This window comes from Leguminivora glycinivorella, chromosome 4 (assembly GCF_023078275.1).
Source record: "Leguminivora glycinivorella isolate SPB_JAAS2020 chromosome 4, LegGlyc_1.1, whole genome shotgun sequence".
NCBI lineage: Eukaryota > Metazoa > Arthropoda > Insecta > Lepidoptera > Tortricidae > Leguminivora > Leguminivora glycinivorella.
Window position 1 is genome coordinate 24,155,619 of NC_062974.1, and position 25,243 is coordinate 24,180,861.

The following is a 25,243-nucleotide window of genomic DNA, read 5'->3' on the forward strand; positions in this document are numbered from 1 at the left end:
GAATGGATTTTTAGTTAAAAGAAAATATTTTTTACTAAATAATACACCATGTATAATTATAAATTTATTAGGAAAGAATTCATTTCATAAAATTATCTAAATTTTACTGTACTGTTATGCTATTATATTTTTATTACATTTATGGAAGAATATTTAATAACAAATTTTACAAAACAGTTTTCCTACAGATATGACATTGATTTACAGTATGTAACGGAAAGAACTGCATAATTGAGATAAGATAACAGGTACGTTCCTAAAAATTAAATTATATAACACTCATCACAATCACGCGTTATCTCCCAATAAATGCAAGATTAGATTAGCAAGTTGTGAGTCAAGTGTGATGTAGATATCTGTACATAACTACACATAATGAGTAAGAAAGGTAAACATCCTAATGGACATCATGATAATGCCCAAAAGTTGCCACGTATCTGACCAACTACCAAAAAAATAATGACATGGCAGATAGATAACATTATCAATATCATGCACTGGGAATACTGGGATGGGCATTTGGACGTCTACCTTAGGTACCATGCATGAGTACCATGGAATAGGCAAAATTTAACAGAGAAGTATGGAAAACAGGAGCAGTCAATAATGGTTTTTTATAAGCACAAATATTTCATTTTAGTTGGCGAAGTCTAATAATAAGTAATTTTGCCATGATATAATATAAAAGATCATTGTTTCGAAATAAGTGTGTAGATTACGCAGTTCATAATTAAGAGAGCTATTAGCAAATACGCTTTAGATCTGAATTATTAAAATGTTCGAGTCTAATTTGCAACTATTTATTTCCACATGTTGTAAATTTCTCTAGCAAAGTTTTTCTTATATCTGAATTTAAAGGTTTATGAAAATGATCGACACACACAACTCATAAAGCACGTTCATCCATTTCCCTCTTTAAATTCTAACCTCAAAATCACCTTATCATTTTTTTTAAATAAAATAATGATTCTTTTGACATTTCCATACACCAGAACGTGGATCCAATTAGTAGGTATCGAACATCAAAAATTATTCAATACCGCAAGGATCCCCGTTTCGGCATAAGAAGGGTTAAATTGTCGGTAGTTACGTAGAAAACGGTCAAGTCAATTTTTAATCAATGCAAAAAGTGACTAATCCAATGTTAAACTGAATTATAGTCTCGGTCACTTTAAGAAAAATGAAAATGTTTTCTACAGAAGCACGGTGAATTATTTAGAGGTTAACCACTCAACACACCGGCAGTCCCGGCAGCGCGTCTATAGCTCGTCCTTCTCGAGGTCGACGTCGGAGAGGTCGATGTCCTCCTCGACAGGCAGCTGGCCGTCGCGGCCGTCCCAGGGCTCGCCGGAGACGACGGCGGGCATCTCGGCGCCGCGCACGGGTGCAGTCTGCCCGCGCCCGAAGGATAAGTCTCTGTAATAACAAATGCAAGTTGTTTATTACATAGTTGTACGAGAACATATTCCGGGCAGTAGAAGCCAAAGTTTGCGGTTTGGCTGTCTCTGAGGACGAAAGATTTTATTGGTGTTAATCAGTCACTCGGCGCGAAAAGAGATGCCTTTAGTGAGTGCCATGGCGAGCGGCGATCACTCGCTGACCGACCAACCATTTATTTATATGTACAGTCAGACCGGTGGACAACGATTACGAATAATAACACGGTACTTCATCAAACATCTTTGCTTAGTCTTACTTTAATACCACTGAAAAATGAATTGTAAATAAAATAGTCGTTAGTACCTGAGGAACTCGTTGATGCCAGTCTCGGAGAAGGATCCGCGAAGGGTGGAGAACTTGAGTTTCTTGGCGTTGACGACCGCCATGGCCGGGTAGCCGAAGCCGCCCAGCTCCAGCGCCTCCTCCAGAGCTGTCTGCGCGCCCGCCTCCGACCACACCCATCTGAAACATAAGGTATTTCATTAAACTGTAAACGAAAAATCTAGATACTTTACTTACCATTTATTCATTTATAAACATTAAAATAAAATGTACCAAATAAGTATACTCTAAGTCTGTCAGTAAATAAGAACAAAGAAAACTATATGCATCCTTTTCTTTAGGGTGCTAGAGAAAAGGATACCTATAGTTTTCTTTGTTCTTATTTACTGACAGACTTGTTTGACAGAGTATAGCCACTTATAATTTTGTTCTTCGATCTGGCCTTAAAAGGTTCACTACCTCTGGATCTGTCAAATTTGACGGCTCCTTGTTTACACTTTTTTAAAAACCGAAAGTACAAGGTATAGCCTGTCAACCAAATTTTGGCAGTAGCAATGTACATCGAACTAAAGTATGGTATCCCTATAAAACGAACAAAAACCAGCAATGTACGTCGAACAGCCACAGATATTTTTTTAAGGGGCTCGTTGGGCCTGCAGCATTGGAATGCCTCCCTAATAAAAAAAAGCATATGGAACGCGTACGGCGTATACTCATCCTTTACTTCCTTACGAATTAGATAATGTATTAAAAAGGGATTGATATGTGCTAGTTATTTCTCTTTTTCGTAGGGTGGAGGTTTGCACAGATAAGATACAAATGACAAGCGAATTTCCACCGATTTTCAAAACTAGTGTTGCTAGCCCGCGATTTTTCAAATTTGCCGCCTTTTTCTAGTGACAAGATTTGGTTGACGGTCTATATAAGAAGAGATCCAGTGCAAACATTGGTTGAATAAATAATTTCCTTATAGTACTGGCTATTTACAGGGTCGTGCATAGATACTTAAAACGCTACATAATAGACGTCAAAAGTTCAAAACAAGTCTAATGAGTCTAATCCCCAAAAACGCATTGCTGCACTTTTTAACTCCCGACGCAAAACGACGGGGTGTTATAAGTTTGACGTGTCTGTCTGTGCGTATGTCGATCTGTCTGTCTGTGTGTGTGTCTGTCTGTAGCATCGTAGCTCTCGAACGAATGAACCAATTTTGATTTAGTTTTTGTTGGCTGAAAGCCGAGTTAGTCGGGAGTGTTCTTAGCCATGTTTCATGAAAATCGGTCCACTATGTCACTTAAGAGCGCTATGACAAAAAAAGGCGATATATTGTAAAATGCACAATATTTATCGACAAAATTGTACACTTTACTCATACTAAAAGACAGTGAAAGTACTTGTTTCAGTTAGAACATCTTATTAACTGTCGGTTAAATAAAAAACATATGAAAAAAAAAGCTTTTTCAATTAGTAATGATTGTTTTTCTGATGCTCGTTTAGGAAAAACCGCGTGAAGCACAGAATTCGGAGCTCTTATTATGTACAATTTGATAAGATCACTCTCATAAATGAGGTAAATTTAAGTTCCAAATATCTTGTACTTAAGGCCCATTAAACAATATTTATCATTTAATCCTTTGAAATTGAGAAATTGAAAGTAAAACGAACTCAATTTTGTCTTGAAAATACATCGAAACAAGTGATCATTTCTCCGAAAATCTACATGTTATCGAAGTTATTTTAGTATATAAATAATCTGCACAATGTGCTTAAACTGCTGTTATCCATTTGTCGTTATAATATTTTATCATGATTTTTTGCCAATTTTTTGAAAACTAGCCTTCCTGTCGCTATTTTACCGGCGACGGACGCCTGCGATTTCAGTGCCGCGCCGGAGCTCGAGGAGGTAAGACGTATGTCGCTTTGGTCTCCGAGTTTTCATCGCAAACGTCGAGAATATTTATTGTTGTGTGGGTCGGACGCCTTGTTTCTACACGGGCTATCCTCGCATTGTGTGTGTGTAAACAGCGACCAACGAGTTTGATCCTAGATCCGTAAATATTTGCTTTTGTAATACTTTGTTATGTTTAAATGTTAAAGTATTACAACGTTGTGATGATAAAAATGTGAAAATTACAATACGGTCAAGATGATAAGACACATCAAGATGGTACTCGGGATCTGATGATGGAGCCAGAAGGTGGTCACCAGTACCAGTGAACCATGTAAGTAAACGACTTCGTGTTTAGGCTCGTTGGGTTCGTCTCAACAAGACCTTTGACAAGAGGTGGTACTCAGGGTCTGATGATGGAGCCAGATGGTGGTCACCAGTACCAATGAACCATATAACTAAACCCAGAGATGGGGAAATCGTAATCGATTCCGGATTACACGATTACTTGATTTTACTTTGTAATCTGACACTACTGGGTGTCAGATTACTTGTAATGTAATCAAGTGAAACGGTAAATTACCATTACATGTAAAGGAATCACTAATCATCTATACAATCATTACTATTACCAATAATTCGGAATCATAGTCGATTCAAAATAACTGAAATTATTGACTTGATTACTTTCAGATTACGAATATGTAGTACCTCAGATTGCTGACTGTCACTTTGACACAAAAGTCGTCATGGGTGTCGTAAAATAGGTTTTAGGAGGTGCTGATTCCAAAATTAATGACTAATGTTCAATCTGACATTGCTGACTGTCACTCTGACACAAAAGTCGTCATGGGTGTCGTAAAATAGGTTTTAGGGGTGCTGATTCCAAAATGAATGACCAATTTGGAATCTGACATTGCTGACTGTCACTTTGACACAAAAGTCGTCATGGGTGTCGTAAAATAGGTTTTAGGGGGTGCTGATTCCAAAATTAATGACCAATGTGGAATCTGACATTGCTGACTGTCACTTTGACACAAAAGTCGTCATGGGTGTCGTAAAATAGGTTTTAGGAGGTGCTGATTCCAAAATTAATGACTAATGTTCAATCTGACATTGCTGACTGTCACTCTGACACAAAAGTCGTCATGGGTGTCGTAAAATAGGTTTTAGGGGGTGCTGATTCCAAAATTAATGACCAATTTGGAATCTGACATTGCTGACTGTCACTTTGACACAAAAGTCGTCATGGGTGTCGTAAAATAGGTTTTAGGGGGTGCTGATTCCAAAATTAATGACCAATGTGGAATCTGACATTGCTGACTGTCACTTTGACACAAAAGTCGTCATGGGTGTCGTAAAATAGGTTTTAGGGGGTGCTGATTCCAAAATTAATGACCAATGTTCAATCTGACATTGCTGACTGTCACTCTGACACAAAAGTCGTCATGGGTGTCGTAAAATAGGTTTTAGGGGGTGCTGATTCCAAAATTAATGACCAATGTTCAATCTGACATTGCTGACTGTCACTTTGACACAAAAGTCGTCATGGGTGTCGTAAAATAGGTTTTAGGGGTGCTGATTCCAAAATTAGTGACCAATTTGGAATCTGACATTGCTGACTGTCACTTTGACACAAAAGTCGTCATGGGTGTCGTCAAATAGGTATCCGGAGGTGTTTGAAAACTAATGACCAATTTGGAATCTGACACTGTTGACTGTCACTTTGACACAAAAGTGATCATGGGTGTCTTCAAATAGGTTTTCATGGGTACTGATCTCAATATTAATGATCAATTTGGAATCTGACATTGCTGACTGTCACTTTGACATAAAAAGTCGTTATGGGTGTCGTCAAATAGGTTTCCTTTCCAGGGGTACTGTGCAATGTCAGGTTCCAAATCGGTCATTACTTTTTAAATCATTTCATTAATTTTGGAATCAGTGCCCCTAAAAACTATTTGACTACACCCATGATTCCTTTTGTGTCAAAATTACAATTAGCACTGTGAGATTCCAAAATAGTCGTTAATTTTGGAATCAGCACCCCCGGAAACCTTTTTGAAGACACCCATGACGACTTTTGTGTCAAAGTGACAGTCAGCAATGTCAAGATTCCAAATCGGTCATTAATTTTCAAATCAGCACCTCCGGAAACCTATTTGACGACACCCATGACGACTTTTGTGTCAAAGTGACAGTCAGCAATGTTAGATTCCACATTAGTCATTATTTTTGGAATCAGCACCCCCTAAAACCTATTTTACGACACCCATGATGACTTTTGTGTCAAAGTGGCAGTCAGCAATGTTAGATTCCACATTGGTCATTAATTTTGGAATCAGCACCCCCTAAAACCAATTTTACGACACCCATGACGACTTTTGTGTCAAAGTGACAGTCAGCAATGTCAGATTCCACATTGTTCATTAATTTTGGAATCAGCACCCCGCAAACCTATTTGACGACACCCATGACGACTTTTGTGTCAAAGTGACAGTCAGCAATGTCAGATTCCACATTGGTCATTAATTTTGGAATCAGCACCCCTAAAACCTATTTTACGACACCCATGACGACTTTTGTGTCAAAGTGACAGTCAGCAATGTCAGATTCCACATTGTTCATTAATTTTGGAATCAGCACCCCGCAAACCTATTTGACGACACCCATGACGACTTTTGTGTCAAAGTGACAGTCAGCAATGTCAGATTCCACATTGGCCATTAATTTTGGAATCAGCACCCCTAAAACCTATTTTACGACACCCATGACGACTTTTGTGTCAAAGTGACAGTCAGCAATGTCAGATTCCAAATCGGTCATTAATTTTTAAATCAGCACACCCGAAAACCTATACTCGTGGTATATGCACTTGAAATGTGAAAGTGAAAATGCTAGAATGACATGTAAACCACGAAGTTGTATAGTCATATTGTTCATTGGTATTGGTGACCACCATCTGGCTCCATCATCAGACCCTGAGCACCACCTTGAAGTAATTAGAATTGTATTTGTCTTATTTTATCATCATATTAATATAATTATACTTTACTCTAATACTTATCATATAACAAAAGCAAATATTTGGGATGGGATCTACTTTTATAATTATTACTTTAATTTTTTAAATAAATTTTAACATAATTGATATTATTTCGCGCTATATTCTCGTATTTTCGTACAAAATAATGTTTATTAGAAACCAAAAGTTTATATCGAGATAGTAGATTGTGGTTGTTATCAAAATTCCATAGAAAGGATCAAGATTGTTTTGTCCATTATTGTAGTGCGAGCGAGTGATAAGACGTGCTAGAAAGGGTCGGCATATTATTGGCTCGCGCGGCGGGTAAAATACCTAATTTCGCCCGACGCCGAAATGTTATAACGCTCTTAACTTTACATGTAGGGGGGTACCCTAATAAAACATTTTTTTCCATTTTTTATTTTTGCACTTTGTTGGCGTGATTGATATACGTATTGGTACCAAATTTCAGCTTTCTAGTGCTTACGGTTACTGAGATTATCCGCGGACGGACGGACGGACGGACAGACAGACATGGCGAAACTATAAGGGTTCCTAGTTGACTACGGAACCCTAAAAACCGGCCAAGAGCATGTCGGGCCACGCTCAGTGTAGGGTTCCGTATTTTTCTCAAAAACTACTGAACCTATCAATTTCCTAGAAAGTCTTTAGAAAGTTCTACTTTTGTGATTTTTTTCATATTTTTTAAACATATGGTTCAAAAATAAAACTATGGAAACGGATTAAATCGCGTATAATGAATTTTAAATACATCCCGACGTTTCGAACTCTTTACAGCGTTCCTCAGCGTTTAATTTTTCCTCAGTCAGTCACTTCTATCAGTCACCCGTTGACCACGAACGCTGCAAAGAGTTCGAAACGTCGGGATGTATTTTAAATTCATTATACGCGATTTAATCCGTTTCCATAGTTTTATTTCATGAGTAACTATCGCGGTAACCGAAGACAATATTATATGGTTCAAAAGTTAGAGGGGGGGACACACTTTTTTTTCCTTTAGGAGCGATTATTTCCGAAAATATTAATATTATCAAAAAACGATCTTAATAAACCCTCATATCATTTTTAAATACCTATCCAACAATATATTACACGTTGGGGTTGGAATGTTGGAATTAAAAAAAATATCAGCCCCCACTTTACATGTAGGGGGGATACCCTAATAAAACATTTTTTCCATTTTTTATTTTTGCACTTTATTGGCGTGATTGATGTACAATATCTGGGCGACCGAGCTTCGCTCGGTTCTGTTAATTTCGTATCCTTGACATGTGTCGCCATCTAGTTCAAAAATCAATAATACCTACATCGAGCGAAAAAATTCTCAGCCTTAACAACACAACTACTCCACACGAGATGGCGCGCATTTCGCCACAAAAACTCAAATAGTGTATTTTTCTATTCGTTTTAGCCTTGACCTGTGTCGCCATCTAGTGTTTGCAATAAATAGTACTTACATCGACCGAAAGAATTCTGTCTTAACAGTACAACTACTGCACACGAGATGGCGCGCGAAGAAAAACGCATGAAAACTCGAAAATTCGCGTTTTCCGGGACCTAAGGATAAGTTAGACCGATTTTCACCCCCAAAAACCCCCACATAACAAATTTCAGCGGAATCGTTACAGCGGTTTCCGAGATCGTCAGTGTAAATAAATATATAAATAAATAAATAAATAAATAAATAAATATACAAGAATTGCTCGTTTAAAAGTATAAGATATTGGTACCAAATTTTAGCTTTCTAGTGCTAACGCGAACGGTTATTGAGATTACATGTAAAGTGGGGGCTGATATTTTTTTTCATTCCAACCCCAACGTATGATATATTGTTGGATAGGTATTTAAAAATGAATAAGGGTTTACTAAGATCGTTTTTTGATAATATTAATATTTTTGGAAATAATCGCTCCTAAAGGAAAAAAAAGTGCGTCCCCCCCCCCTCTAACTTTTAAACCATATGTTTAAAAAAATATGAAAAAAATCACAAAAGTAGAACTTTATAAAGACTTTCTAGGAAATTTTTTCTGAACTTGATAGGTTCAGTAGTTTTTGAGAAAAATACGGAAAACTACGGAACCCTACACTGAGCATGGCCCGACACGCTCTTGGCCGGTTTTTTAACCGTCGCCTCATATCTCTCAAGAAGGACGGTTATCAAGTCGTCTGCATGTTTATTTTTTTTTTTTTTAATGTTTGTTCCTCGATATCTCCGTCGTTACTGCACCGATTTTGAAAATTTTTTTTTGATTGAATGTATATGCATACAGATTGGTCCCATTTTTCTCAGAACCCAGTTCTGATGATGGGATCCTGGAGAAATCGAGGAAACTCCTCGAATCTGAAAGGCATACATATGGTGATTTTTGTGTTTTTAAAGGAACAGCATGCATTTAGGTACGGAACAGTGACATTTGGTGCAGTGGAACTGCTGATGATGGCCAGAACGGAACTCTTCAAATCTGAACGGCACGCTTATAGTGACTTTGGTATTTTTATAAGAACAGCATGCACTTTCGTCCAGAACAGTGACATTTGGTGCAGTGGAATTGCTGATGATGGTCAGAACCGAACTCCTCAAATCTGAACGGCACGCTTATAGTGACTTTGGTATTTTTATAAGAACAGCATGCACTTTCATCCAGAACAGTGACATTTGGTGCAGTGGAACTGCTGATGATGGCCAGAACCAAACTCCTCAAATCTGAACGGCAGGCTTATAGTGACTTTGCCATTTTTATAAGAACAGCATGCGCTTAATTACGTCTAGAACAGTGACATTTGGTACAGTGGAACTGCTGATGATGGTCAGAACCGAACTCCTCAAATCTGAACGGCACGCTTATAGTGACTTTGGTATTTTTATAAGAACAGCATGCACTTACGTCCAGAACAGTGGCATTTGGTGCAGTGGAACTGCTGATGATAGTCAGAACCGTACTCCTCAAATCTGAACGGCACACTCATAGTGACTTTGGTATTTTTGTAAGAAAAGCATGCATTTAAGTTCAGAACAGTGGCATTTATTTAGTTATGTTTGTTAAGCATATTGAGTTTTCAAGTCAAAGTTTGTCAAGCTTCGATTTCTTATAATATAATCGGATTCATGAGGAATTGAGGAAACTCCTCAAACCTTAACGTTATACGTATATTCATTTGTGTTGCCATCTAATAATTAAAGCATTAAAAGCAGTTTTAAAAAATACTCACACATTTCTACATAATCCAACATTCGCAAGTAGCTTTCACCAGAACCCGAAAGGCGACGGTTTTTTTTTTCTTAAAAATTATTTGTATGGTACTGAGATACGTTTTTTTCTTAGACTTTATCTGTCTATACGGAGTTATATATGTTTTTGCACTTACACGCCGTCTCATAATCTACCCCACTAAACAACGGCCCTAGCGCCATCTTGCGGCCCGCGTTGATGACTCCCTTATTGAATTGCGAGGTGTCCCCGCGACGGAATTTAATAACGCGGTGCATTCCGCGCCGCCCCAACCACCTATTTGTGTGCAAATCTATTAATTCCTCTCGAAAAGGACAGTCTGACTGGTTAATCTTTTTTATATTTTTTTTTCAAGTCGCCTAGTCGAAAATGGAGTTTCTAATTGCACAATTTATTAATTCCTCTTAAAATGGACAGTTAGGTTAATCTTTATTTTTACATAACCTATTCTTTATAACAAACAAACACAACAACAACACAAACAAACACACAACAAACACAACAAACACACACACACAACAAACAACAACAACACAACAACAACAAACAAACAAACAAACAACAACAACAAAGTGGCAACAAAGTGGCACTTTTCTGTTCAAGGACTTTTAATGTTGCCAGTATATTTACATACAGTACAGATTAGTTATGTATGTCAATACTTTACTAATGAAGCATTTAAGCATGGAACTTAAGGTAATTTATACCTAAGGTACAGAGGGACAAACCCCGACTGGGGGGTAATTGTAACTGATCCATTTTTTCCATTATTAGACTATTAAAATATTGAGTTCCACATGTATCCACTGAACACGCGTGCCATATATAACCAGTGGACACTCTAATTAATAATGAAACATTGTAAAACATTAGATAAACAGTTGCATTTGACCCCCCCGTCGAAATTGCCCCGCTGTACCTTATGGTTTATATGCAAGTAAGAAAATGAAATCAAGCGATTAAAATACACAGAAGCACTAGAAGTAATATATAAGTATCTACTTATACTAACGTAGTAACTATTTATTAATCTGTTTATACACTGTGTATCGAATTAGCGTTATATATTTAAAATATTTAAATTGCCGTTACAAATGTAGGTAATATTGGCATGTAAATAAATAAGCTGAATTTTTGAGTATAACTTGGTGAAGTGAAAATCTCTCTCTCCTCATCTCTCGTAAAGGTTCTCTTTAATTCTAATTAAAAAAGTTGTAATTGTTTGACAAGAGTAGCAAAACTAATTGGTAATAGAATAGACTTTAGTGATAATTAAAACCCTGTGGTTGGATAGTAGGGTAGGTACACTAGGTACACTCTATTGCATACATACTACCTATTGCATTTGGGAAGCCATTGCTTTAGGCATTAAGTCCGCTATTTGTACATTTTATTCATCAATCAACCAACGAGCATAGCTGTGGTTCAATGTTCAATTTAAAAAACTTTGGCCTCTTTCAAAACAAAATAAATGACAATTGCTACGCGAAGTTTACGTGGGTATTTAAAATCCTAATAGAGATTGGTAATAGTACATTACGATACAAGTGCGTAAAAAAGGAAGTTCGAAACGTGTGGCGATTAATTAAAACACGACCGAAGGGAGTGTTTTAAATCGACACGAGTTACATTAAGAGCGCTATGATAAAAAAAGGCGATATATTGTAAAATGCACAATATTTATCGACAAAATTGTACACTTTACTCATACTAAAAGACAGTGAAAGTACTTGTTTCAGTTAGAACATCTTATTAACTGTCGGTTAAATAAAAAACATATGAAAAAAAAAGCTTTTTCAATTAGTAATGATTGTTTTTCTGATGCTCGTTTAGGAAAAACCGCGTGAAGCACAGAATTCGGAGCTCTTATTATGTACAATTTGATAAGATCACTCTCATAAATGAGGTAAATTTAAGTTCCAAATATCTTGTACTTAAGGCCCATTAAACAATATTTATCATTTAATCCTTTGAAATTGAGAAATTGAAAGTAAAACGAACTCAATTTTGTCTTGAAAATACATCGAAACAAGTGATCATTTCTCCGAAAATCTACATGTTATCGAAGTTATTTTAGTATATAAATAATCTGCACAATGTGCTTAAACTGCTGTTATCCATTTGTCGTTATAATATTTTATCATGATTTTTTGCCAATTTTTTGAAAACTAGCCTTCCTGTCGCTATTTTACCGGCGACGGACGCCTGCGATTTCAGTGCCGCGCCGGAGCTCGAGGAGGTAAGACGTATGTCGCTTTGGTCTCCGAGTTTTCATCGCAAACGTCGAGAATATTTATTGTTGTGTGGGTCGGACGCCTTGTTTCTACACGGGCTATCCTCGCATTGTGTGTGTGTAAACAGCGACCAACGAGTTTGATCCTAGATCCGTAAATATTTGCTTTTGTAATACTTTGTTATGTTTAAATGTTAAAGTATTACAACGTTGTGATGATAAAAATGTGAAAATTACAATACGGTCAAGATGATAAGACACATCAAGATGGTACTCGGGATCTGATGATGGAGCCAGAAGGTGGTCACCAGTACCAGTGAACCATGTAAGTAAACGACTTCGTGTTTAGGCTCGTTGGGTTCGTCTCAACAAGACCTTTGACAAGAGGTGGTACTCAGGGTCTGATGATGGAGCCAGATGGTGGTCACCAGTACCAATGAACCATATAACTAAACCCAGAGATGGGGAAATCGTAATCGATTCCGGATTACACGATTACTTGATTTTACTTTGTAATCTGACACTACTGGGTGTCAGATTACTTGTAATGTAATCAAGTGAAACGGTAAATTACCATTACATGTAAAGGAATCACTAATCATCTATACAATCATTACTATTACCAATAATTCGGAATCATAGTCGATTCAAAATAACTGAAATTATTGACTTGATTACTTTCAGATTACGAATATGTAGTACCTCAGATTGCTGACTGTCACTTTGACACAAAAGTCGTCATGGGTGTCGTAAAATAGGTTTTAGGAGGTGCTGATTCCAAAATTAATGACTAATGTTCAATCTGACATTGCTGACTGTCACTCTGACACAAAAGTCGTCATGGGTGTCGTAAAATAGGTTTTAGGGGTGCTGATTCCAAAATGAATGACCAATTTGGAATCTGACATTGCTGACTGTCACTTTGACACAAAAGTCGTCATGGGTGTCGTAAAATAGGTTTTAGGGGTGCTGATTCCAAAATTAATGACCAATGTGGAATCTGACATTGCTGACTGTCACTTTGACACAAAAGTCGTCATGGGTGTCGTAAAATAGGTTTTAGGAGGTGCTGATTCCAAAATTAATGACTAATGTTCAATCTGACATTGCTGACTGTCACTCTGACACAAAAGTCGTCATGGGTGTCGTAAAATAGGTTTTAGGGGGTGCTGATTCCAAAATTAATGACCAATTTGGAATCTGACATTGCTGACTGTCACTTTGACACAAAAGTCGTCATGGGTGTCGTAAAATAGGTTTTAGGGGTGCTGATTCCAAAATTAATGACCAATGTGGAATCTGACATTGCTGACTGTCACTTTGACACAAAAGTCGTCATGGGTGTCGTAAAATAGGTTTGTGGGGGTGCTGATTCCAAAATTAATGACCAATGTGGAATCTGACATTGCTGACTGTCACTCTGACACAAAAGTCGTCATGGGTGTCGTAAAATAGGTTTTAGGGGGTGCTGATTCCAAAATTAATGACCAATGTTCAATCTGACATTGCTGACTGTCACTTTGACACAAAAGTCGTCATGGGTGTCGTAAAATAGGTTTTAGGGGGTGCTGATTCCAAAATTAGTGACCAATTTGGAATCTGACATTGCTGACTGTCACTTTGACACAAAAGTCGTCATGGGTGTCGTCAAATAGGTATCCGGAGGTGTTTGAAAACTAATGACCAATTTGGAATCTGACACTGTTGACTGTCACTTTGACACAAAAGTGATCATGGGTGTCTTCAAATAGGTTTTCATGGGTACTGATCTCAATATTAATGATCAATTTGGAATCTGACATTGCTGACTGTCACTTTGACATAAAAGTCGTTATGGGTGTCGTCAAATAGGTTTCCTTTCCAGGGGTACTGTGCAATGTCAGGTTCCAAATCGGTCATTACTTTTTAAATCATTTCATTAATTTTGGAATCAGTGCCCCCTAAAAACTATTTGACTACACCCATGATTCCTTTTGTGTCAAAATTACAATTAGCACTGTGAGATTCCAAAATAGTCGTTAATTTTGGAATCAGCACCCCGGAAACCTTTTTGAAGACACCCATGACGACTTTTGTGTCAAAGTGACAGTCAGCAATGTCAAGATTCCAAATCGGTCATTAATTTTCAAATCAGCACCTCCGGAAACCTATTTGACGACACCCATGACGACTTTTGTGTCAAAGTGACAGTCAGCAATGTTAGATTCCACATTAGTCATTATTTTTGGAATCAGCACCCCTAAAACCTATTTTACGACACCCATGATGACTTTTGTGTCAAAGTGGCAGTCAGCAATGTTAGATTCCACATTGGTCATTAATTTTGGAATCAGCACCCCTAAAACCAATTTTACGACACCCATGACGACTTTTGTGTCAAAGTGACAGTCAGCAATGTCAGATTCCACATTGTTCATTAATTTTGGAATCAGCACCCCCGCAAACCTATTTGACGACACCCATGACGACTTTTGTGTCAAAGTGACAGTCAGCAATGTCAGATTCCACATTGGTCATTAATTTTGGAATCAGCACCCCTAAAACCTATTTTACGACACCCATGACGACTTTTGTGTCAAAGTGACAGTCAGCAATGTCAGATTCCACATTGTTCATTAATTTTGGAATCAGCACCCCGCAAACCTATTTGACGACACCCATGACGACTTTTGTGTCAAAGTGACAGTCAGCAATGTCAGATTCCACATTGGCCATTAATTTTGGAATCAGCACCCCTAAAACCTATTTTACGACACCCATGACGACTTTTGTGTCAAAGTGACAGTCAGCAATGTCAGATTCCAAATCGGTCATTAATTTTTAAATCAGCACACCCGAAAACCTATACTCGTGGTATATGCACTTGAAATGTGAAAGTGAAAATGCTAGAATGACATGTAAACCACGAAGTTGTATAGTCATATTGTTCATTGGTATTGGTGACCACCATCTGGCTCCATCATCAGACCCTGAGCACCACCTTGAAGTAATTAGAATTGTATTTGTCTTATTTTATCATCATATTAATATAATTATACTTTACTCTAATACTTATCATATAACAAAAGCAAATATTTGGGATGGGATCTACTTTTATAATTATTACTTTAATTTTTTAAATAAATTTTAACATAATTGATATTATTTCGCGCTATATTCTCGTATTTTCGTACAAAATAATGTTTATTAGAAACCAAAAGTTTATATCGAGATAGTAGATTGTGGTTGTTATCAAAATTCCATAGAAAGGATCAAGATTGTTTTGTCCATTATTGTAGTGCGAGCGAGTGATAAGACGTGCTAGAAAGGGTCGGCATATTGGGCTCGCGCGGCGGGTAAAATACCTAATTTCGCCCGACGCCGAAATGTTATAACGCTCTTAACAACCTAGAAAAAAAGCATGTAAACCATAGACATGTTTTTTTCAAGCTGTCAAAATCCAGGAAACTGTGTATTTCAAGGAAATTATTTATTTTTCAAGCAGGCATATTACAATGCGCTTACGAACGTCAAATAAGGCTACGCCGGCAAAAACTCGGCGAACCACTTCAGTATTGACGAATTATATTCAGATATTTTTCTGTAACAATCAGTCATAGACTTCAATTTCAAGTAAAAATTGCTGTAACAGTAGAACTCACCCCCACATCTTGCTCTTGTATTTCTCGCCTAGTTTCTTCAGTATGGCGAGGTAGTCGTTGCGACACGCCGCGTTGCAGTCGAGAATGTGTGGTAGCACCGACACCACACACAGCGGCTTCTCCGCGCACGCCTTCATTGTTTCTGAGGACACCACCTGGAAATCACATTCACTATGTGTTATATCCATACTAATATTATAAATGGGAAAGTGTGTGTGTCTGTTTGTTGGTCCGTCTTTCACGGCAAAACGGAGCGACGAATTGACGTGATTTTTTAAAGTGGAGATAGTTGGAGGGATGGAAAGTGACATACTTTTTGTCTCTCTCTAACGCGAGTGAAGCCGCGGGCAAAGGCTAGTACTTAAATAAATGAACTATACCGCTGTATAATAAAGAGTACTATCGTACAGCATGGCCACTCCCGCTCCCCGCTGAAAGTGCCGCCCACCCGCTCTCGGTTACCTCACAGTTACCGCCTGTCAAAAACGCGACCAGTCGACCTGTCATATCTCACTCACACAAGCATGGTACGCGTTCACCTACACGAGCTTAGACTGTGTGCGTAGGAACGCGCCTCTTTCATATATTTGATCGCCATTGTCCGAGGTGTGACTATACTAAGTAAAAGTAACCAAGGCTTTCATTTGCCCATGGCTGGAATCGAACCAGCGTCCACTGCTATAGCGCTAGGTGCCTGAACTAATAAGATTATTTTCTAAAGACAATTTGATCCATGATGGTCCATTGCTACTATTATTTTGTTGATACAATATTACAAACAAAAATGATTAGGTCCATAACTATTTAGTTATTCCACCAAAATATTTAACTAATTTAGTATTTTATTACAGTATATTAATTTTCCCATAATAACCTACCGCGCCAGCAATATAATTTTTATGATTAGCAATTTGGCATATTGGTCATGAATTTCAAGATGTTGACCCTAGCAGTTAAGCTAGGAACAAATTATGGGACGCGTCACACGGACGCGGCTGACGACCGCGACTGATAAGTGTGTAGTCTTAAAACATCCAGCGCGCCAGATGACGTGCGGACGTCCGTGCTCAAGGCCGCGTCCACGGCTTAAGTCCGATAGTTTGCACAATTCATTATCTAGATCGCGGCAGTTGGACGGCGTCCGTCGGACGCGTCCCCTAATTTGTTCCTAGCTTTAAACCATGTTTTATTCTTACACATGCTAACTTACCACATGGCCCTGATAAGCTTTACGACATTTCACAAGCCAAACAAATTGATCTTGTTACAATTTCACACTTCAGTTGCGTTTAGGCCACCTTTACGAGTGTGCAGTAAAAAACTAATTTTGGCTCAATTATGGCTGGTGGCTATGTTATGATGGCTCTTTTTTATCTCAAGAAATCAATGTCTCTATTAAAGGCTTAGAGAAAGTCTTATCATCCTGAGAAATAATTCAATAAGTTGCGGTAAGCGGTTCTCAAACTTTTTTGGTACTGAAACACTTTTGGAAAGCAAGACATTTGACGAAGCAACAAATAAAAAAATACTTGTAGAACTATATTGACCGAGATATAGACCGTGATTACCTTTCCCTGTCGTTCCTTCTTTCCCTTTACTTTTCTTTGTCTATATCCCGGTCAATATAAGTCTAATGAAAATAACCTTAAATCATTCAAAACTCTAAAAAAAATTGTCTATTTATATGGAACAGCTGTTTCAGTACACTACTGTATAGCTAGTTTTCTTGCCGGCCATGCACTTGGTATCTTTGTTCCTACCCAGAATATAAAAAAAAGTCGCTGCTAATCCAGCCTCTGTTGTAGTCTTCTACTGAATCACTGGTCTTCTTGCCAGAGGAGAACATCTTGTTGAGTAGCCATGCACTTGGTATCTCACCAAGGCCTAGTCCGGAATTTGTTACTACGAAAAATTTGTTACCTGTAGAACTTCAGGAGCGGGCACATTCTCCGCTAATTTCTCCAGAGCCCAGGTCACAATGTCGCTGCTAGTCCGGCCTCCATTGTATTCTTCTACAGAGTCGCTGGTCTTCTTGCCCGAGGGGAACATCTTGATGGTGGGGTAGCCCTGCACTTGGTAGCGGCTAGCCATGGCCTGGTGCACGGTGGCATCGAGGGCGCCGAGTTTCACCTGGAATTGGTGGTTAATTTTAGAATTATTACACTATTACCCGTCGCAAAATCTTGAACCCACACACACACCACACTCGCACTTGTAGACGAATGTTCCTATTGCGCAATATACGCGCAGCATTTCCATGTCTGTGAGTCCTGTCATCACGCTGGGACACAACGACCACTGTATGCTCGCCGACTCGAGTAGTACTATATGGTGTACGTAGTAGTAGTAATGGTCTGACTTAGAGCCTCTGAGATTATTGCATATTTACTATATTGACTATATTAAATTTATCATAATGGAAAGTAGATTGTAGATACAGACATGACTAATAACCTAACCACAAAATTAAAATTTTGAAAAATCCCCCGACCGCGACATAGTGGACCGATTTTCATGAAACATGGCTAAGAACACTCCTGACTTACTCAGCTTTCAGACAAAAAAAAACTAAATGCAAATCGGTTCATCCGTTCGGGAGCTACGATGCCACAGACAGACACGTCAAACTTATAACACCCCGTCGTTTTTGAGTCGGGGCTTAAAAATAAACTAATCTATCTCTAAACTAACTAGATATTGACAGGTCTATGCTATTAACTCCATCTATGATAATCTTTCACAGTTGTTAGGTTGTTACTAAACCCGTTGGTGACATTGGATAAAGAAAGATTTCAAGGAACAAGATCAATGATACTACCTGGTATTAGGTAACTGGACTCCACTATTGTCCAAACTTCTTAACAAAGAGTGCGTTTCCAATTTCACTTCTCAAAGAGAGAGCTGGCATTCGAGTTCATTAAGAGCAGTCAACGACTATCGTTCTTAATATCATTTGATTACATTTTAAAATTAAAACTTGTAATTGTCTTTGCTAGAAATTTTACTTTTTCTTTAAACAATATTGAATTGCCATGCATATAAGTTTTTTCTCGTATTTTTTTTTATATTTCAGCAACGTTTGACATGAAAATATAAAGAAAACAATCGCTAGTTTGCGTAATGTAAATTGTAAAGGTAAGTTATTAGTTTTTTTTTATTTATTTAACTAGGGAATTACAATTCTTAATGATTATATCAGCCCCATTGTACCTTAATCAAAAGTTATTAGTTATTAATCATATTGAAATTTATCATGTTTCAAGTCTCATTGAAACAAGTACGGTGTTGAAATCAAAATAAATATACCTAACTTGGCTAAATTTATGAATATTTCATACTAACACAATTATTATTTTGCATTATGGCCTATCCGTGCATGCAATGATACGAGTATATACATTTTACGCAATCTCGTTAAATATAGACTAATTTACTCCAATATTTGCAATATCGATAGACGGCGTTTCCAATTAATAATTTAAGTGATTGAAGCAATCCAATTATTGTCACGCTTTATTTTATAATACTTGCTATAGTACATATACATATGATTCGTGAAAACTGACGTAGAAGTAGGTAATACAAGGATTCTGAAGAAAAAAAAGTGCCGTGCCACCAACGTGCCGTCGCACGTTTTTGACAGAAGAGTTCTTGTTTCTTACTTATATTCATTTGCTTCTCAGTAAGATTATCATTATATAATTATAGGTAATATAGGTACCTGCCCTTGAGCTCAGTAGCGGCTGTAGTCCAAGGTGGTTCGATGTTCTTGCAGGGAGTGAAAATCACCAGCCAAGTCTGGCGTCAACTTAGGCAGAATCGAGTCCTCATACATTTGAATGCGATTCAACGGGTCGCTAATGGACGCAGTTTCATAAGAAATGCAGAAGGCGAATAAATGAGACTCGATTCGTGGAGCCTAGTGGACGCCAGGCTTCACAGGTCTTCCAGAGACAAGAGATGTCAGAAGACAGCACGCATATAGCTTTCTCACTCTTAAACTAGAGGTTAAAGACAGTTACCTTGCCCTTCAGTTCTGTAGCTGCCTTGGCCCAGTGTGGTTCGAGGTTCTTGCAATGTCCGCACCAGGGCGCGAAGAACTCAACCAGCCACAGGTCTTCGCTGTCAAGGACTAGTTCCTTGAAGTTGCTGTCGGTGAGCGTGATCACGTCCGACTGAAATGAGAGATGAAAGTTAGAGGGAGAGAAAAGATATAGGTAAATTGGTTTAAAGGGATTTTTCAAGTAAGATATGAGAGGGTCAAAAAAATCACGGGCGATGTAATAAAGGTTTGCGAAAACAGACAGCATGTAAAAATACGGCACTGTTATCTATACTAATATTATAAAATATGGGAAAGTGTGTGTCCGTTTGTTTGTCCGTCTTTCACGGCAAAACGGAGCGACGAATTGTCGTGATTTTTTAACAGGATATACTTGAAGGGACGGAGAGTGACATAGGTTATTTTTTGTCTCTACGCGAGCGCGAAGTCGCGGGCAGAAGCTAGTATATATTGTATAAATGACAAAAAAATTGTAAGACTTATTTCATGAATAGTGTGTTATTTTTCAGGTCTGAGAAGAGAAAAGTGCTGCATGTAGATCAAATCTGGATAAAAAAGTAAAATTTCGTATTTTCAATAGAATATTTTTTTACAGGTTCAGTCACCAAACATGATAAATAAAATAACAGTAATAAATACGACTGTAAGAATTTAGAGCACCGAAAATATTTTGAAGTGAATATGAGGAGCTCTAATTTCGTAATAAGTATTGTCTGGAAAGGGTAATTAACAATGTATTGTCTTATATTAAATAAATAAATGGATATTCTATATTCGTTACTAATAAAAATATATAAAAATCATTATCCCAATTATTATATCCTTTTGAACCATAAGTTTTATGAAAAAAATAAATCTTTATAAAATAGGAAAATTGTTTTGAACTTGATAGGTTCAGTAGTTTTTGAGAAAAATACGGAAAACTACGGAACCCTACAGAGCTGGCCCGAAGCCGGTTTTTTAATTATAAAAGGCAAAGACGTGGCCTACGATGGAGTGAACTCGCCCAGAAGATGCCTGTTCACTCTTCATTTGAAGGTTACCGGGCTATATGAGCTCGGAAATACAGCCGCCGGCAAGGAATTCCCTACGGTAAAGTCACGGCACAAAGACATGTGTATGTAAATGTACGATTTATTTTTTACGAGATAGGAGGCAAACGAGCAACGGATTGCCTGATGGTAAGCTATTAGGCACCCATGAACGCCTGAGAAACAAGAGGTGTTGCTAGTGCCGTGCTGGCTTTTAAGATGGGAAAATCTTTCGCTTCTTTCTTGAATGTCTGAAGTTCGTATCGGTCCGGAAATACTGCAGGCGGCAATTCATTCCACAGTTTAGCTGTGCTATTAATAAGCGTCACGTCTTTAACCTTACTTAGGGCCAATTGCATCAACCACATTTGACAGACACATCATCGTCACGCAGCATTCGTCTATGGAACTTCCCATACAATAAAATTTTACGAACGCTTTAACTGAGACAGGCGGTTTGGTGCAACCGACCCTTAGTTTCTGTCATAGAAATGTTAATAATGACACTTTACTAGAACAGACAAAAAGCTCTCAAATTGCTGAGTTGGCCTCCTGCCAACTCCAAGTACGGTATCAGCTTACGTGTTATTGAGATGTAGGCCGTCTAAAAGTGAGAGCGCCAGTGGGCGTAGGAGTAGACATCGTGGGCGAAATCGGATAAAAATATGGTATGGGCCAATACGTGGATATCTTACGTTGAATTGCTTTCATTGAAGTAAAAGAATATTCTAGAACAGTGGTGAGCAAAGTATGAACCGCAAAAGGATGTTATCCGGCCTTTCAAAATAAGTGTGATATGGCCAGCTATGTAGTAAGATTGCATTTTTCTTCTCTACAATTCCTTCAAATTTTGGCCTCCAATGGAAAAAGTTTGCCCACCATTCTGTTCTAGAATGTGTGTAATAACTGATTCTACTTATATTAATAGCAACTGAATAGACATATTAACGAAGAATTAATCGTAATCCTGCAGTCGACATATCTCTAAGAACTGGATTTTTTTTCTTTCAAATAGCTGACTCTCTAACTAAACTTGTTAGGAAAGAATGAGTCAGGAATGGGCTAAAAACAAAAAGTGCTAAAGTTAATCAGAGAGTGGGGAGCGATTAAGTTATAGGGCACATGTTGATTACTAACAAATTTTCTACAGTATCGACACTGCAATTCTGGGTCCATACAGAGCGAGCGTCAAGAAGCATTTTTCACCCTTGTGGACCCGGCCAATGACCTAAATCGTTTTTCTTTTAATGGAAGCAAAAAAATTATGTCATGGTATGCGCGTAATAAAAATATCTTGTAAACAATCTCAACACTGCCCTTATATTAATATAATAGCCGCTTATCTGCCGGTTAATTTATAAATACAAAGATAAGATAAATGTCATCGCTCTACCACTATCTTAGTGTCAACGGAAGCTGTTTGAAACTTGTTGAATATTATAGAGTTAGCTCTAAAACTGATAATATAGTACATTATGATACAAGTGCGGAAAAGAGGAAATTCCGAGGAAAAACCGGTAGTGTTTTAAATCGACACTTAAAACATTTTCATTTATCACTACTTGTTTAGAATTTGCTCTTTTCAGCAGTTGTATCATAATGTACTATTACATATCCAAGCATAATTCTATATGTTTTTATAATTATCCCAGAAAAATGCCAGGATACTAAAGCTATAAGCATCGGATATGCCAATTTATGAGACTGAGTAATAAAATCGTTGAGAACAAGTTTTTTTTTATTTCGCTTTACCCTAGTCATTACAAAATTGTTAAAAAATGAAAACCGTGGATTGGGGCCTGAACCTGACTTTATAATGTACAAAATATTTCCTGAAGTGGGGTTGTGGCATACAGCCATACATATATAATATGAAAAAACATACACGGTTTTCATTTTTATGCTGCAATTGCCATAGGCAAAAGTGTGCTGACATTTTGCTTCCACCTGAAACTAAGGAGCTAGTTTTTCTTTTTTTTTATGCATAATATTCTTCTTCAATGTTTTGTTTGTCTGTTTTGTCCGCTCTCCTAGTTTTCTGTTCCCAAATTTTTTCGCCAAAATTCCCTTTTTCTTACGATTAGGCACATTCAGTGTCTTAGTGTTTTTAATACTGTTTCTTAAAATATGTGACGGCTGTTCATTGGTCGAATCTAAGTTGTTAGCAAAAAGACGTAAGTTGTCCAACTTCAACTTTTTAACCAGACCTGGTTTTCTATTTCTCGTTTTATTAACCCTATTTTTCCGAGATAGTAGTTTCTTCGTGACATTTTGGTCATTTGCACGGAATAGTTGTTCATGTAACTTATCCATGTTTACTTTATTATGAAGAATTGGTTGCAGTGTGGAAGATTGGTTTTGAATTTTCTGTACCGGAGGTGGATGGAATGACTTAAGTGGCTGTTGCAGACGAGGTTTCAAATTGTCAGTTCCATGCTTATAAGATTTAATAGATTTATACTGCGATTTTCGAACTGTAGGATCACGGAATGATAAAAGTGGTCTCTGTACTCGATGATTGCGGATTGATGAAAGTGGCTTTTGAACTTGTTTCTTTGGTTGTACATGTTCTTTGAGATTGTCAATGGTGCGCTGAATCTTTTTCCATGGAATATTGTGTCCGTATATTTGATGCTGAGTGTGATTAAGGATTATATAAAAATTAGAAATTAAGAAAATTTTGGAATTGCTTTAAAATTACCTGTGGTCTTGCTGGATTTTAATATTGCCTAGGTACTTAATAAAAATGGCAGTTTAGTAACTGCTGTATCATTAAGACATTTTCATTATGAACAGTGTCTTCAATCTTCTTGAAGGTTTTGAAGAACACTAATTACCTAAATTAAATGTTTGAAAATTTAAGCTTAAACCATTTATACACTCAATTATGTTATATTCAGATCATCATTCTAAGAACATCATGAGAGAGTGTTTAATGGAATACCTCTCCAACTTATAAAAATATATAAACAAAAAATCTGATTATGGCTAAATATAGCCGATGGCAGATAAAAAGAGAGAGAGAAAAAATTCTAAAATTCTCCATCGGACATGATTATTCAAAGTACAGAGATAAAGACAATTCTAAATTTAACTAACATAACATATTAACAACTTGCTTAAGGGCTTCATTGGAGACACCCATGTTACCTAATAAAATTCTCAAGTTCATCATTGACTGTACCTTATCTCCGGAGCCACCAGACTTCTTGCCCAGGTTATCATAAGCTCGTTCCTTAGCTGCCTTGAGACCAGCATCCACAAATGCATCAGCGGTCCTCTGGCCCTGGTACGGAGTGTGCTTGGAGCCGGTGAAGACCTTGATTGTAGGGAAACCGTTGACTCCATATTTGCTGGATAAGCTTTTGTGTTGGTCTGCATCTACTGCGCCCACTTTTATTATGCCCTGAGAATAAATATTTATAATATCAATAAAAGAGAATCTAAAATGTTAAGAATTTATTTGATCTACTTATTAGGTATCAGGTATCAAGATATGTTACTTTATGTCGGTCTTATGTTTCGTACTTCAACTTTAATACTATACAAACAGTTATAATAGGTACAAATAGAATTAAGTAACTATATGCACGAGCGGTGTACTAACCTTTAGAGCTTTAGCCGCTTTCTTATATTCGGGTACGAGGTTTTTACAATGTCCGCACCATGGGGCATAAAATTCTACAATCCATACTTCATCAGAATTTGTGACTAGACGATCGAAATTACTGGGTGTCAGTTCCACCACGTCAGAGGACGAGTCGTACAAGGCCTGAGACCCCGCCACGCATAGCAATACTCCTGAAAATAACAGTAAAATCAGAAACACCGTCCATGTTATCAAAATCATATACACCGTGAAATAAATTTCACAGTGCATTAAGATATTATGAAAACATACCCAAGTATAATGTACGAAACATTTTCACTAATTTAACGCTACTTTAACTTATGAGCTAACGAAACACCGGCTTTGTTCTGCGATTTTTACAACTTTGAGAGAGTCATCGGCTAAACAACGGTTGAAATAAATACACGTCAATTCTTCGCGAGTGTCAAGGCACCGGGATTGTCAATGGATTTCGTGGTCGTGCATGATTGGTGATTTTGGTTTAGGCGGTAATAATTAAAATTTTAAAATATAATGTTGTAACAGTTATTAAATAAAAACAATTTTTATCCTCTGGGATTTTAAGCCTGCTAGCTTGCCTAAAAGGAAACGTAGGCAATGTGCATGAAACCAAAACTATGAAATGACAACCAACTGGGATCACCTGAAAATTTCACAATCTGAAAAAAAAAAATTGGTTGTCTGTAAAGTCGGTTTACGGACGGTAGTTTAACGTGATAACGTCAAACATTACAGTAGTATAGACAGGGGCGGTCAGA

The 25,243-nt window shown here is 37.5% G+C and overlaps 1 protein-coding gene and 1 long non-coding RNA gene across 3 annotated transcripts; one reads left to right on the forward strand and one right to left on the reverse strand.

Moving 5' to 3' along the window:
• Window positions 1-954: 954 nt before the first annotated feature.
• Window positions 955-24,915, reverse strand: LOC125225501 (protein disulfide-isomerase A6 homolog). The gene is made up of 8 exons (XM_048129249.1): window positions 24,756-24,915; window positions 24,462-24,655; window positions 24,039-24,260; window positions 19,783-19,935; window positions 17,681-17,890; window positions 15,761-15,915; window positions 1,744-1,902; window positions 955-1,416 (listed from the first exon to the last, which is right to left on the reverse strand). The coding sequence occupies exons 1-8, from the start codon at window positions 24,775-24,777 to the stop codon at window positions 1,260-1,262; spliced, it is 1,272 nt and encodes a 423-aa protein (XP_047985206.1). The 5' UTR covers window positions 24,778-24,915; the 3' UTR covers window positions 955-1,259.
• LOC125225502 lies at window positions 16,715-20,538 on the forward strand. Of its 2 annotated transcripts, none has more exons than XR_007176991.1 (4): window positions 16,715-17,208; window positions 18,504-18,588; window positions 18,834-18,895; window positions 20,419-20,538. It is a non-coding gene; the product is annotated as an uncharacterized LOC125225502 (long non-coding RNA). The 2 variants fall into 2 exon arrangements; XR_007176990.1 differs by having other exon boundaries at window positions 20,333-20,520.
• Window positions 24,916-25,243: the final 328 nt, after the last annotated feature.

What these genes read in the sequence shown, in the direction of transcription:
- LOC125225501 (XM_048129249.1), bottom strand. Translation starts at nt 24,777, where the DNA reads ATGTTTCGTACATTATACTTGG. An exon ending in AAGCGGCTAAAGCTCTAAAG is followed by an intron (nt 24,261 to 24,461) that starts GTTAGTACACCG and finishes ATTTATTCTCAG; the next exon opens with GGCATAATAAAAGTGGGCGC. An exon ending in CCGCTCCTGAAGTTCTACAG is followed by an intron (nt 15,916 to 17,680) that starts GTAACAAATTTT and finishes TGTGATTTCCAG; the next exon opens with GTGGTGTCCTCAGAAACAAT.